Here is a 16,432-nt window from a genome sequence, read left to right on the forward strand (position 1 = left end):
TGCCCGATCGCGCGTTTGCAACTGCGCGATCGCGCGATCGGGCAGTTTACCGGTAACAGCTTACCGGCTTTCATGCCGGAAGCTGTTACGGGCGATCGGACAGCAGAAAGCCGGCAAAGCCGGCTTCTGCTGTCAGTGGGGAGTCCAGGCTGTCAAACGACAGCCTGGTCTCCCGTGCAGCGGCAGGGATGTGTCCCTGACGCTGCACGAAGGGCTGGACGTACCGGGACGTCCATAGGGGTTTCTTTGTGGGCGTTTTTTGGACGTCCCGGTACGTCTATAGGGGATTGAAGGGGTTAAAAAAAAAAAAAAAGTTTAAGTATTCTAGCTAAATGATCACTGTGGTAGCCAATGTTACCACAGCGATCATATAGCTATAAAAAGTCACTTTCCCTTTTTAAAAATGGCCGATACTAATTTTTAATCCCATGATCCCTTTGATCATGGGGTTAAATTTAGCCAACGGTAGAGGGAGGCAATTTTTGAAAGCCTGATGAACTGCAAATATTATTAAAATCAGCCAGTTAGCCTGTGCGGTACGTGAGTAACCATCTCATCCCTGGAGCGCCTTGCATTTTTCCTGCAAAACTTATTTTTGCTGGAAAAGTGATTTTTTTTTCTCCCTTTACCATCATTTCTTTGGGATTGTAAGGGGAAAGACTGGTGTGTGCTTCTGTGAGTGAATGTATGGAAAGTATGGTGTGTGCTTCTGCGAGTGAATGGAGATATGAAAGGCGTGTGAATGATCAGTAATTAAGGTTGAAGCCTTGACGTGGCATTACTGCTCACGTAGGAAGTTAAATTATGGCACAAAAAGAACACATTTGCGAGAACTACACCCCTTGGCGCATCAAATGAGGGGCTGTATGTGTTTCTAGTACAAACCTGGTGTGCGCAAGACACAAATGAACATGTCGCTATGGTTAGAAAAAACATATTTTCTAGCCAAAGCGACATATTCCATCATTATTTGTGCACTCAACATTTGTCCTAGAAATACATGTAGCCCCTCATTTGAAGCTCCAAGGGGCGTAGTTTCTCAAAATGGATGAATTGTCCGAATGAGGAAGAGCATGAGTTAATGTGTGGATGAATTGTCTGAATGAGGGAGAGCATGAGTTAATGTGTGGATGAATTGTCTGAATGAGGGAGAGCATGAGTTAATGTGTTTGTGTGTATCATAGACGTATAATTGTGGAAGGGCAAAGATGGGACTAGCAGGATGTTTGAGCCTTGGGGACCAAGATGGCACAGGCAGGGTGTATATGGGACAAAGATGGCAAATCTTATGTGTGTTATCTGGGTGCTGGCCAGGTTCTATGTGGGCAGTGTGGACGCCAGGGCTGGCTTTGGGGTGTGCAACCTGTGATCTATCCCTGTAATTTAGGGGGTTTTAAATATACCTTTAATGCCATGTTTTTATGTGAATCCCAATTGATCTGCACCTACAAAGCTGGGTTTCTGTGTTATTCTGTAGATCCATATCTGCTATGCTATGTTTCCATACATTATTTATGTATACCTGCAAATACAGGGTTTGTATGTCTTGTTCAGTTGATTAATACCTGCAATGCTGTTTCCATGTATTTATTTGATCTATACCTGCAATGCTACGTTTCATATATTATTATTGTATACCTGCAAATACAGGATTTGTATGTCTGATTCTGTTTATTTGATATATACCTTCAGTGCTGAGATCACAAGTGAATTTCAATTGATCTATACATGCAAAGCTGGGTTTGTGTGTTAATGTGTTGATCTATACCTGCTATCGGCAGCAGGGACTAATATTAATATATATATCGGCAACTGGAGCTAATATTAATATATATGGGCAGCAGGGGCTAATATATATATATATATATATATCAGCAGCAGGATCTAATATTTATATATATATCGGCAGCAGGGTCTAATATTAGGCCCTGAAATCATTTAGTGCAAAAGTTAAGGTATTGTGTTGTTTAAAGGATTTCAAGGATTAGTCGTACTAAATTGTGGCTTCAGGCTTCCCGTGTTGAATGATCAAGTATTGTATTGTCCAATAACAAAAGTATCATTCCATAGCACATTACTTTTGGCAATATATATATATATATATATATATATATATATATATATATATATATGTTTTTTCAGTGGTATGATTTAATGGTGGAAATTATTAATGCCCCGCCAGTTTGACTGTGGTATCTTGTGTGCCCCCCCCTATATATTGTTTCTAGAGTCGCCACTGTTCTGGAGATACAGTCTCCAGTACTGTACACAATACTCCAAGTGAGGTCTCACCAGTGATCTGTACAACGTCATGAGCTCTTCCCTCTTTCTACTGCTAATACCTCTCCCTATACAACCAAGCATTCTGCTAGCATTACCTGCTGCTCTACTGCATTTTCTGCCTACTTTTAAATCCTCAGAAATAATTATCCCTAAATCTCTTTCCTCACACGTTGAGGTTAGGACACTATCAAATATTCTATACTCTGTCCTTGGGTTTTTATGTCCTAGATGCAATACTTTGCATTTATCTACATTAAATGCCAGTTGTCACAGCTCTGACCATTTTTCCAGTTTACCTAAATCGTTTGCCATTTGGCTTCTTCCGCCAGGAACATCAACCCGGTTGCAAATTTTTGTGTCATCAGCAAAAAGACTTACCTTTCCATCAAGACCTTCTGCAATATCACCAATGAAAATATTAAAGAGAATGGTTCCAAGTACAGATCCCTGAGGTACCCCACTGGTAACAAGACCTTGCTCTAAATATATATACCATTGACTACAACCCTCTGTTTTCTGTCGTTCAACAATATTGGGATCTAAACTCAGAGATTGCAGTTTGAAGGGTAAAGTTGGATCCAGGGTGAATATTGCTTGTAGACTATTGCTGGACAATGAAACACCTACCAGTGCCACCACTAGTGCTACCACTACAGCTACCACTACAGCAAGCACTGCCACCATTTCCCAGAACAAAGATGTACAGACACTGTCAGATGATAGCAGCAGATCTATTTTTGGTGCAGAAACAAAGTGGGGAAGAATCTTGCAGCCTTATTCTGCCTTGTGCCCAAGTGGAAAAGGATATGGTCATCAACAATTTTGATGATGATGACATGGATTTAGATTATGGGCCAGGAGAGTCAAGCAACATGTTTTCCAGTAATTTCTCTGCTAGATGTGTTGCTGCTTACACTCTATAGAAGCATCAAAATCAAAGCTATGGCATGGGGAACTGGCACCACCATCACTATCACAACCATCACTAATATTGTCATGGAGAATAAACCACAAGTACCACTGCTTTCTCGTCTGGTGAGCAATGCCATAGTAAAGTGTTATTTTGAGAGTGTGGGAGATGGACGCACTGAAATCTGCAAGTTGTATCATAAGGAAGTGAGTTGCGGTAAAGTGTTAAGGCATCTAACCAATTCTTGTATAAACCACAGTGCAGCTTTGCTTAAGAGGGTAACTGGCAGCATTGGCGCCAACAGCAAACCCACAGCAGCAAGCACCAGCAGCAAAGCAGCCAGAGCAAAGGGCATGGTGAGGCCTCAGCCTTCTCTAAGAGTGTGACTGATGGGGCATTGGCATTCACGTGGCATTTCAAAGGAGCAGTCAAGTAACCCGACATGACTGTTCGGTCAGTATATCGCTGTCGGAGGCTTCCTCTTTCAGGATTGAGGAACCATTTTAGTAACCCTTCCCTGAACTTTCTCCAAAGTATATATTCCAGGTGAGGTCTCACCATTGCTCTAGACAATGGCATGAGCACTTCCCTCTTTCTACTGCTAATACCTCTCCCTATACAACCAAGCATTCTGCTAACATTTTCCGCTGTTCTATTACATTGTCTATCTACCCTTAAGTCCTCTGAACTAATTACCCCTAAATCCCCCCCCTCAGATGTTGAGGTTAGGACAGTATCAAATATTCTTTACTCTCTTGGATTTTTATGCCCGAGGTGCATTATCTTATTATCTCCTCCCTACGTTGAAAATAATTCTTTATGACTTGGGGTCGTTGTCATGCTGCAGAATTTGGGGCGAATCAGATGCCTCCCTTATGGTAGTGCATCTGCCTCTACTTCTTAACGTTGAGGAGACCATTAATTCTGAGCAAATTCTCAACTCCATTTGCAGAAATGCAGCCCTAAACATGCTTTACTGTTGCATGCAAACACTTGTTCTTGCACCGCTCTCAGCCCTTTGGTAGACAAACTGTCTTCTGCTACAGCCAAATATTTTCCATTTTAACTCATCAGCCCAGAGCACCCGCAGCTAATTTTCTTCCCCCCATTTCCTGTGTTTTCATTAATAGTTGAGTCGCTTGGCCTTGTTTCTGCGTAGGAGGTATTGCTTTTTGGCTGCCACTCTTACATGAAACCCGCTTCTCCAGGCAGAAGATGACCAGACTTCTCCGAACAGTAAATGAGTGTACCAGGGCCCCACTGTTTTTTTTTTTTTTGCCAAAAAGTATTGCAAAAGAAATAAGAATGAAGTGTCTTTCATCTGCTGCGTTAAGTTTGGCCACCTGTCTGTCTGGGAGAGACCTTGCTAATGCAGTATAACTACCTTGTGTCTTGGTGTTGTGCTCAGCCATGGTATATGACTCTTGACATTAAACTGTCTTCAGCAATCTCACCTTGTTAGTGAGTTTGGCTATTCCTCACCTAGTTTTATTCCTTTTACACAGCTGGTTCTGTTTCAGTTAATTATTGCGTTTCAACCTACATATTAAATTGATGATCTTTAGCACCTGTTTGGTATAATTGTTTAAACATACACCTAAGTATGTGTCTACAAAATCCCTGAATTTGTACAAATGTATCTGGAAGAATTGATGTTGTTTTGAAGGCAAAAGGTGGTCACAATAAATATTGATTTGATTTAGATGTTTCTTCTGTTCACTCACTTTGCATCTCGTTAAATGATAAACATAAAATATTAACATGTATGTTGTACTGGTATGGAAAGTATGGTTTGGCAAACGTCTGATTTGACCCCATCCACACATTTTTATGTGCTGCTCTGTGCTCACATTCACTCAGTATGAGAAACAACAATTAGGATACAACATATTTCTTTACACAATTGTTAAGAGTTTACAATGTATAACTTTTATTTTAATGAAATAACAATTACAAGATAATACATTTTATTTGTTGTGATAATCCATATTACAGATAGGATTAAGTTTTACATGTTAACATTTAAAAATATAATTAGTATATTTTCAAGCCATCTTAAAATAATGCATCATTTGTAGAAAAAAAAAAGTTTTATAATCAATATGCGCTGCATACACTGATCAGCAATAACTTTATGACCACTGACGGGTGAAGTGAATAACGCTGATAATCTTGTTATCTTGACACCTGTGAAAGGGTGAGATATATTGGTAGCCAGTGAACATTTTGTTCTCAAAGTTGATGTGTTAGAAGCAGGAAAAATGGGCAAGCGTAAGGATCTCAGCGATTTTGACAAGGGCCAAATTGTGGTGGCTAGACGACTGGGATGGAGCATCTCTAAAACTGCAGCTCTTGTGGGATGTTCCTAGTCTGCAGTGGTCAGTACCCATCAAAAGTGGCCAAGGAAGGAAAAGCGGTGAACCGGTAAAAGGGTCATGGGCGGCCAAGGCTCATTGATGCACACAGTTGCGAAGGCTGTCCCACGTGGTCAGATCCAACAGACAAGCTACTGTAGCTCAAATTGCTTAAGAAGTTCATGCTGGTTCTGATAAAAAATGTTCCAGAACATACAGTGCATCACAGTTTGTTCCATAAGGTGCCCGTGCTGACCCCGGAGCAATGGAAGGAGGTGGCCTGGTCTGATGAATCACATTTTCTTTTACATCACATGGATGGCCAGGTGCATGTGCGTCGCTTACCTAGAGAACACACGGCACCAGGATGCATCCATGGAGGTCCCACCTTGTAAATTACAGGAATTAAAGGTTAGCTGCTAAAGTCTTGGTGCGATATACCACAGCACACCTTCAGAGATCTAGTGGTAGTCTATGCCTAAACAGGTCAGAACTGTTTTCACAGCAAAAGGGGGACCTACACAATATTAGGCAGGTGGTCATAAAGTTATGGCTGATCAGTGTTGTAAATAAGTCCTTGGCATACACTACATAATAATTTTCATATACAATAAGATCAGTTTTGTTACCTTATTAAAATACTTCTTGTAGTAAATAAGTATGTTTACATGTCAACCACTATGGACATATTCATAGTATTACATTTAGTAGCTAAGAATCCATCAAGTGTTCAGACACATTTCTTCTTGAAAGATTTCTTTTTTTCAGTACTCTGCATGCTCTGAAACATTATTAGAAAAATCCAATTTGTAAACAGTATGTTTTTTTTTAAATTACCATCTGAATCTTTTTTTTTTTTATGTTATATCTACCCTCGCTTATAACACCCCTCTAAACAATTAGCAGAGAAATGTAGAGATTTAGAGGATGATTTATGAATGTAAAGAAAACACACTGTAGGCACAATGCTATATATTTTAGCTACTTACCGAATCTGGAGCAATGTCAAAAGTACAATTCCGGAAACCAATATTATTCCAGAAGTATAAGCAATAATATAAATTACTGGACCTAAAAGATATTAATATTAAGAAAATACTTACAGAGGTATACACATTTATATTAAGTATGCAGTTAACTTAAGCTAAACGCTATTATTATATAAGTTATTTTTATGGAAATGCAGCACTTATTACTTTACGGGGCCGGGTGATCAGGTTGGGTAGGAGCCTCATTGCAGGGGATACCTGGGGTTCTGTCTGCACACGGCAATGTATGGTAACCAAAGGATAAGACAGACAGGCACAAAGGAATACACCACAGGCAGAATTCCAGTTAATGCTATGTATTGTATATTATGGCAGGGCAAGCAAATACAGGTTAAACAGTCTCTTAGCAAAAAAGCGCACGTATGGCAGGAAGCCCACTGGACAGGGCTGAAGGCAGGAAGCCCACTGGACAGGGCTGAAGGCAGGAAGCCCACTGGACAGGGCTGAAGGCAGGAAGCATGCAGGATCAGGTACACAGGATGCCAGGGACATGCCAGGGACATGCCAGGGACATGCCAGGGACAGAGCAACACAGTCTTATTACTTCAATGCAGTAGCGTACCTAGCGGGGGGCGGGGGGGGCGGTCCGCACCGGGTGCCGCTCATCAGGGGGGTGCCAACTTGCCGGCACCCGGCACCCCTCCAGAGACGGACAGTAATGTCCGCCGCTGGAGGAGCAGGCTCGCAAGGGAGCGGTATCGGAGGTCTTTAACAGACCACCGGCTCCCTTGAGTGATTTTAAGCCGGTTCCCTTGAACTGGCTTAAAATCACTCAAGGGAGCCGGAGGTCTGTTAAAGACCTCCGATTCTGCTCCCTTGCGATCCGCGCGGCAACTGCTGCTGTGCAGAGGGCACTGTGGGCGCGGCTTCAGTGCCGCCGGGATCTGACAACAAACCCCGGCGGCACTGAAGCCGCGCCCACAGTGCCCTCTGACCCGGAAGAAGACAGAAGAAGAGGAGCGAAGAGGAAGACTGCTGTAAAAAGAAAAGACTGCTGTAAGAAGAAAAGAAGTAGAAAAGAAGGTAGGAAATCATTCATTAAGACTGAGTGACAGTGAGAGTAGATTGGTATGTGTGGAATCTGTGGATTGGTATATGTGTGGATTGGTATGTGTGGAATCTGTGGATTGGTATGTGTGGAATCTGTGGATTGGTATGTGTGGAATCTGTCGATTGGTATATGTGTGGATTGGTATATGTGTGGATTGGTATATGTGTGGAATCTGTGGATTGGTATATGTGTGGAATCTGTGGATTGGTATGTGTGGAATCTGTGGATTGGTATGTGTGGAATTTGTGGATTGGTATGTGTGGAATGTGTGGATTGGTATGTGTGGAATCTGTGGATTGGTATGTGTGGATTGGTATGTGTGGAATCTGTGGATTGGTATGTGTGGTATGTGTGGAATCTGTGGATTGGTATGTGTGGAATCTGTGGATTGGTATGTGTGGTATGTGTGGAATCTGTGGATTGGTATGTGTGGAACCTGTGGATTGGTATGTGTGGATTGGTATGTGTGGAATCTGTGGATTGGTATATGTGTGGATTGGTATGTGTGGAATCTGTGGATTGGTAAGTGTTGATTGGTAAATGTGTGAGAGTGATGGGTGTTATGCTGTACCATTTCCAATGTCTTTTTCATTATAATAATGCTCTAAAGTACATCATAACTCCCATCACTCTATACTGTTCTGTACAGTGGCAGAGCTGGGAGACAGAGGCCTTGCACCCCCACCGCAGGGTGCTGGTCAGGTTCTATGTGGGCAATGTGGACGCTGGCTTTGGGGGTGTGCAATCTGTGATCTATGCCTGTAATTTAGGGTGTTTTATCTATAACTTTAATGCTGAGTTTTTATGTGAATTCCAATTGATCAATACCTGAAAAGCTGGGTTTGTGTGTTAATGTGTTGGTCTATATCTGCTATGCTATGTTTCTATACATTATTTATGTTTACCAGCAAATATAGGATTTGTATGTCTTATTCAGTTGATCAATACCTGGGGTGCTGTTTCCATGTGTTGTTTATTTGATCTATACCTTCAGTGCTGAGTGATTTCCAGTTGATCTATACCTGCAATGCTGGGTTTGTGTGTTCTGTTGATTTATACCTGCAATGCTGTGTTTCTATACATTATTTATGTATACCTGTAAATACAGGATATTTATGTCTTATTCAGTTGCACGTGCTGTTTCCATGTGTTGTTTATTTGATCTATACCTGAAATACAGGGAGTAATTAAAAGAGAGTTGTGGTTTAGTGACGTAGGGGACAAATGGACTTTGGGGATGATTACGGGGAGAGGACCTCCCAATGTCACGGTGCAGTCAGAAGAAGGGAAGGCTGTACTGACTCTCACAGTCTTCCCCTGATCTGCAGTTGAGGGCAGTACAACATAATCCCTATCACTATACATCTAGACATTTACAATAATGCAGCATAACCCCTACCACTATATACTAAGCCAGACACTGAAGTGGTAGGCCTACACCACATCAATGGCTTTGTATATAGTGATATGGGTTATGCTGCATTATTGTAAATGTCAGGCTCAATGTATAGTGATATGGATTACGCTGCCCCACCGTCAATGTGTGCTCAGTATAAAGTGATAGGTGTTATCCTGTATCACCGGCATATGTGGGCCTCAGTATATATTAACAGTTATGTTGTACCACCGTCAGCGCGTGCCTCAGTATATAATGGAAACAGTTATGTTGTACTACTGTCAGCGCGTGTCTCAGTATATAATGATAGCAGTTGTGCTGCACAACTGTCAATGTCTGCCTCAGTGTATAATGATAGTTATGTTGTACTACTATAAGTGTCTAGCTCAGTATATAAAGATAGCGGTTATGCTGTACCACCATCAATATCTGGCTCAGTGATAGTGATAGGTGTTATGCTGTTCCACTGTAGTATCTGGCTCAGTGTATAGTGATAGGAGTTATGCTGTTTCACTGTAATGTTTGCCTCAATATATAATGAAATTACTTAAGCTGCACCACCGTCAATGTCTGTCTCAGTATAGAGTGATAGGCATTATGCTGTACCACCGTCACTGCCTGGCTCAGTATATAGTGATAGGTGTCATGCTATACCACAGTCAGTGTCTGGTTCATATGGTATATATAATCATGAGTCGACATGGCAACACCACTATATATGCAAATGCTTAAATGAAAAGAGAACAATGTTATGGTGACTCCTGATTATAATATCAGATTTTTTTTAGTTTATAGTGTCTTTAGCTGCTTAGCCAGTACTTAATTTGTAATGTTTGTCACTCATTTGTTAGGTCTTCTTAGAAACTTGTTGTGTTTGTTGTTTTTTTGGGGGGTTATTAAAGAAAGCACTATTATATGTTCAGTAAATGTTATTTAAACATATTTATTTTACTTATAAGTTATTAATTTATTTTTTCAGATTTCTTGTTGTTTACAGTTGACATACAGTTTACAAATTGGTGCAATAAATATTCTTGCCAACATAATTTTGTAGATGTCTTTACATTTGGGGGGGGGTGCCACTTACAGGATCCGCCCCGGGTGCCAAATACTCTAGGTACGCCCCTGCTTCAATGCAAAGGTCCTGACTGAACAGCAGAGCAGGATGAAATAGGCAGGCTCAGTCCAGTCAACGAGGCTCAGCTGGTTGCATGGATTAGGTCTGGGTGCTCCAGAGTGAGAAGGGTTACACCCAGGTAAGCAGAGGCAGCTGGTCTGCTCGTTAGCCTACAGGGTACTGTGTACACACAGGAGGCCTCTAGGGGCTGCCGCTGATATGACATGAAGTAAAATAACAGGCTGACAGGATTTGTAGAGGATTTTTAAAAGTATTTGAAGTGTTTTGTCCCTTGATGAATTTTAACTGAATTGAACAACTACTCGCTAAGAAGTTGAGTAATCAGTCAAGAAAAGGGTTAACTGACCAGGCTAGGCTGAGGTTGCTTGCCCTTGCATGCTAAAACTTGCAAATTGACTAGCATATTCACTAAGATGCAAGTTCTTTTCAAGGGCATGTGGATGCCTACTAAAACTTTTGGAGTCTCAAGCAAGGGTATGTGAAGAAAATGATGCAAAGAAATGGCCGTTGGTTGAGCAGGAGCACATATATATATATACTCCCATGCAAAAGCACCACATAGTGTGATTTGAATGGACCTTGTAGACTTTTATGGAGCCCATAGAATAGGCCCCTTTCATTGGATTGGACTGATGCACAGGAGTGTATAGACATACTGCCTTGGAAACAAAGGCTATTTTTTACAGCAACCATCAGGCCAGATAAGATTGATTATATATTTTTTCTGCAGCAGGCATTTCTTTAATTGCATTTTTTTGAAGACCTCTTTTCTTGAGCCTTTTCTTAGAGGACGGGATGTTAGGTACAGCTTTTTTAAATAGAGAAAACCGTGGAAACAATCATACTCACCATTTTGAAAAGGATGTGAATCTGGTTTTATTTGTTTCTTATTTTGTATATCAATATAGGATTCATGGATGTTTTTTGCAGAAATATTTTCTAAAGAAAATGTAGACAAACCCTTTAAATATTATAAAATAGATTTTTCTCTTAAACAATTTGTCTTTGTATTCACATAGATTACTGGATAGATCATTGATAGATTATTAATTATTAACCTAATCATGTTTTAGCTACCTTATGTAATTGAATGGATTATTATGTCCTCATGAAGTTGGAAGACGGAATTGGACAGAACCCCCTTTATACTGAACACTTTATTAAATTTGTTATAAATATTAATAGTTCTTCCTTTACAGACTGTACCATGTCATTTTAACTTGCGGACACAAGTTTTTTTTTATATAGTGTTTGTTATTAAAACCAAATTTGCAAACCTAATGTAGAATATGCATGGTGGCTAATGATGACAAGTGGAAAATCTATTTTAGTACCAGTAGCATGGATGATTTCTGACCACTTTGCAATTTTTGCAGGTGCAGTTCTTTACATACATCTCTACTTAACAGGTGTAACATTTTTAAATGTGTTCTTATTTTTTGTCTACAGATAAAAATAAAGCATTTTGTTTGAAAAATGCAAGAGCTAACACATTTGGTTTTTTTTATATTGTGTATTATGTTTTATATTGCTTTATATTTATTAGTCATGTATTGTTTCGGTTGTTTGTTTTGATAAAGGTTTTATGTTTAAAGTTTTAGGCTAACACACTGCATTTTCATGTTGTTTAATAAAGCTGTGACCTGTTTTATATCCAAAAAAGTTGTTGTGTGGTTATTGGTGGGTTTCTGGCTATTGGAGGTTAACAGGTAGGTTAATCCGAGTTCAGCACGGTCCCCACTAACTTCATACATGAATATCACACATAAGAAAGCAATGACACTTTTCAAAACAAACTTGACACATTTCAGGCAAAAACTTACCTATGCAGGAGTTGCTGTGTAGTATATGGAAAAATAAATGACATAGATGGTGTTTATTGGTGTGTAGTCCTATTGGGCACGTGCATTCCATCTGCAGCATTGTCCCAATGGTAGCAATATATGCAGCTTTGCATTCATCATTTTTAGAACATGTCAGATCATCCGGATGCATAGCAATCAAACACTCATCGTCGTTATGACACTTAGCAATATGTTTCCAGCACTTTGTCACATATAATTCATATCTTCTCCTGTAGATAAAATATTTTAATTATGCAATAAGTTAAAGAAAAACATACACATTACGTTTTCTGACATACTAGATCAGAACAAAAACAAGTGAAAAATATTTACACAGGTCATCAGTTCTGACCAGTGTTCTGGTCACTACCAACCGCTATGTTGCCCAATATCACATTGATTAAACCTCTTCCTAATATTTTTCCCCTAAATGTGGCAACCCTATCACTCAACCTAGGAATTCTAGTATGCTTGTACGGCAACCTAGAACGAAGCCTGTTGTATACTCTAGAAACTGAATACCTGAGAATTAATTCTCAATGACACAAATCAGGACACTGGTCCAGGAGCCAAAACATTTGGTGGATACGTTATGAATACCATACATGTGAGTAATGCATTGCAAGACCTCATTTACTTTCATAGGGTTCAAAAGGTAAAATCACCTAATAAGTTTGATTATGTTACCTACCTGCATAGTTCATCTTCAAGACAGCTATGAATTATAGTCAGACAGGACATGGGAGCATCTGTGCGAACTGCACAGGGTTTACTATGAAGAACTTCTTTGGCGTGTTGGCAGTTCTTGTCAGATTGAGTGCAATAACAAAAAGCCAGCATTTGAGAGACGTTAAAAGGCATCTTGTTATAGAACAACTGCACTGTCCTTTGGCAGTCATTCACATTACACACATTTTCATGAATGGCACAGGCTTTGATAAGAGCTGCTAAGTGTCTATTGCACACTGGATCCCCAAGGCAAAGTGTTGCTACATTAAAACAAGTCATTGGGCTTTGGTACTCTGAAAGAAAAAACACATATATACATTTTACCTTTTTAATACATCCCTAAAATATGGCTTAAAATGGCATAACATGAAGCGATGGTACCTTATTCCTAATTTACTTGAGGCTCAGTGGGAGGCAGTTAAATAAGACCACATATCTATTAAAATATATTTAAAAAGATGATATAAGTGCATAGGCTCCTAAAAAATATAGCAAACATTACCTGTATTTGATATTATACATTTAATGAGAAAGTTATTCCACTGGCAATTTATTCTGTCCCTTTGGTGATATTTCCTGGCAGCTTGGATAGGATAATCGACAAACTAGTGAGATTGACAGGGTATTACGCAACCAAAAGCTGAAATGTTATTATGGAAAATAGCTCCGTGTAAACAGATTACCATTTAATTCCACTATTTGTTTATATTTAAGAAAATAAGAAATATTTTACCCATCCTGGCTAGTGTGCTTGATTCCCATTCTGATTTCATATCAGAATTAGCAAAATCTGAAAAAAAAAGAAAAAAATCATCATATATGTGCACGATATAGCGGAGCGTAGATTATGATTCAGAATAAAAAAAGTTTTGACTTACACAAATCTGTGTTTTCCTCATTAATTCCATCAACCTGTCTAGATATTTTACGTTCTTTGGTATGTTGCAGACAGGAATTATTATTGATGGTATTCCAGATTTTAACACATTTTTCTTTTGTTGGATTTAAACATACACAGTTTGCCAGGATGGTTGTTTTTAAATCATTCAATGCCTCCAAACACTTCTGTCCTCCTCCAAGAAGATTACATTGTCCGTTAGCACAGTTCCTTCTAAAATTTTCATACATAGAAAAGCAATGTTGGTTTTCTTTACAAAATTGTTTTGCTAAAATGCAATCATTTTCCTTTGGAGGCATAACCACTTTCAGTCTTGGATGTTGTATGGAACTTTTCTGAAGAATGGCAACTGATTTACTGGGTTCTGTAGGGATTGTTTGAACTGCATAGAACAAAAATGCTAATTTTAATAAAACATTGATTTTCTGCAGCAGGATTCAACACATATTCAACAGTGTAAGTGTATATAATGCAAGGCAAAGGATATAGTCTTCAATGATAGATACAATATTCTACTATATCTAACAATTATAGACAGTGGCAGTACTATATTTATGTGTATATAATTAATTATTGTAAAAAAATAACTATTATGAAAACATACTTGGAGATGTGATGGATTCCATATTATTCCCCAATTCTGTTGTTGTCTTGCTTGTTATATATTAATATTGTTCATGTTGTGGTTGTCTAGATGTGCAGTTATATATAGTATATCTGTATGCGTATTCAGAGTTTTTATTGACTTAATAAAGGTAACATTTTGTTATGTACTAAGAATAGTCTGTGCCCATGCTATTGATTTTTACTTTACCTAAGATATTCTTAACATAGATAAATGTTAGTATTGCCTTTCATTGTTCTGTATATAAAAAACTTTAAGATGCACCAATTCATCTTAATATTACAACTATTCTTCAGCTTCTATAATACCTAAATCAACTAGTTTGTTTACCATTTTTGGTGTAGCATTGCTTCCTCAACAACTTTTTAATACTGCAATAAATATCTCCAGCGCAGACACAGCCTCGAAACTCAGGATACTTCTCAATGAAGTAATGAATGGTTATATTGCATCTCAGGGAATCTTTTACTTGACAGTCCTTCCCTGCAATTTACAAAAAGAAGAATATGGTTAGATCTAAGAATGTTCATACCGTATATTCCGGCGTATAAGACGACTGGGCGTATAAGACGACCCCCAACTTTTACAGTCCAAATATAGAGTTTGGACTATACTCACCGTATAAGACTACCCCTCTACCCAGCGTACAACAACCAGCCAATCACGGCAAGCAATGTACCTTACCGATGATTTGCTGGTTGATTTGCTGACATATACATACATGCACTGCCCTTACACACACACACACACACACACACACACACATATATAATATATATATCTATATATATATCTACACATATGCCTGTCCATACATACACATTTATACACTGCCCTCACCACACACCCCTGCCTTTACACACACATGTATATGTATATGTGTATATATATATATATATATATATATATACACACACGTATGTATATATATATATATATACACACACCAGTGTATATATATATATATATATATATATATATATATATATATATATATATATATACACCAGTGTGTGTGTGTGTGTATATATATGTGTATATATATATGTATATATGTATATATATATATATTTCTCCTCCCTTTCTCCCCATCTCTTACCTCATCTTCTGTCTTCTTTCTTCCATCCAGTTGTGGGAGCCCGAGGTCTGGCACTTCAGACCTCGGCTTCCCTGCTCCCTCATCACTACGCGCCGGCTATTGATGCCGGGCGCCGGGACATGACGGCATCCCTGCGCTCGGCATCAATAGCCGGCGCCTAGTGATTAGAGAGCAGGGAAGCCGAGGTCTGAAGTGCCAGACCTCGGGCTTCCCTGCTCCCTCATCACTACGCGCCGACAATTGATGCCGGGCGCCGGGACATGACGGCATCCCTGCGCTCGGCCTCAATAGCCGGCGCGTAATGATTAGAGAGATTGGTGGCTTCGTGGGAACCTCCGGTTTGGTAAGTACCCGGCGTATAAGACGACCCCCCACTTTTAAGAAGATTTTTTGGGGTTAAAAAGTCGTCTTATACGCCGGAATATACGGTATTTACATTTTCTATATTCATGCGGAAGTAGAAGGTTGTAAACTAAGAAGTGGATAATAGACTTGTGCATTCAGATTTGTACGAATTGCAAACTTACCACATTTTGGTAGATTTAACAATACATATAAATCCAGGAAAACAAGGCCAGGCAACCCCTGCCTCCATGTATCAGATGAGAATAAAGCAAAAAGCTCTGAATTTTCATCTGAAATACGTGAGCTCACATTCACTCACATCCACTCACACGCTCACACACTGTCTCATTCTTGTTCACTCTCTCACACTCGCTGAATGTTTCCCTACCTTCTCTGCTGACCACTTCCGTCTCTGCCAACCAGTTCTGCATCTTCTTCTTCATCCTCTATTTTCTATCCTTCATCTTATCCCTTATGTTCTCTCTTCAATCTGCTACCTGCAATCCTCTATCTTTTTCCACATGTCCGCAGACATAACCCAGCAGGAACTTCCACCAAAATGGCAGCGCTTTGGGTAACATCCTCTCCCTAATTAAACGCCGTAATTTTGCCCTTAGTTGAACTCAGGGCAATAAGGTGGCCCTTCAGGTGGCGTGAAGGATTGGGGATAGGATGTCACCGGAAGCGGCAAAGATAGGAGAAGAAAATAAC

At 39.5% G+C, this 16,432-nt stretch overlaps 1 protein-coding gene across 1 annotated transcript; it reads right to left on the minus strand.

Annotated features, from left to right (window-relative positions):
• Positions 1 to 3,177: 3,177 nt before the first annotated feature.
• GFRAL (GDNF family receptor alpha like) lies at positions 3,178 to 16,164 on the minus strand. Its single transcript, XM_053460357.1, has 8 exons — positions 16,110 to 16,164; positions 14,608 to 14,760; positions 13,633 to 14,034; positions 13,488 to 13,544; positions 12,717 to 13,047; positions 12,005 to 12,255; positions 11,031 to 11,120; positions 3,178 to 3,377 (listed from the first exon to the last, which is right to left on the minus strand). The coding sequence occupies exons 1-8, from the start codon at positions 16,162 to 16,164 to the stop codon at positions 3,178 to 3,180; spliced, it is 1,539 nt and encodes a 512-aa protein (XP_053316332.1).
• Between the last annotated feature and the right edge of the window lie 268 nt (positions 16,165 to 16,432).

The sequence above is a fragment of the Spea bombifrons genome, chromosome 3, assembly GCF_027358695.1.
Source record: "Spea bombifrons isolate aSpeBom1 chromosome 3, aSpeBom1.2.pri, whole genome shotgun sequence".
In the NCBI taxonomy this organism is placed as follows: Eukaryota; Metazoa; Chordata; class Amphibia; order Anura; family Pelobatidae; genus Spea; species Spea bombifrons.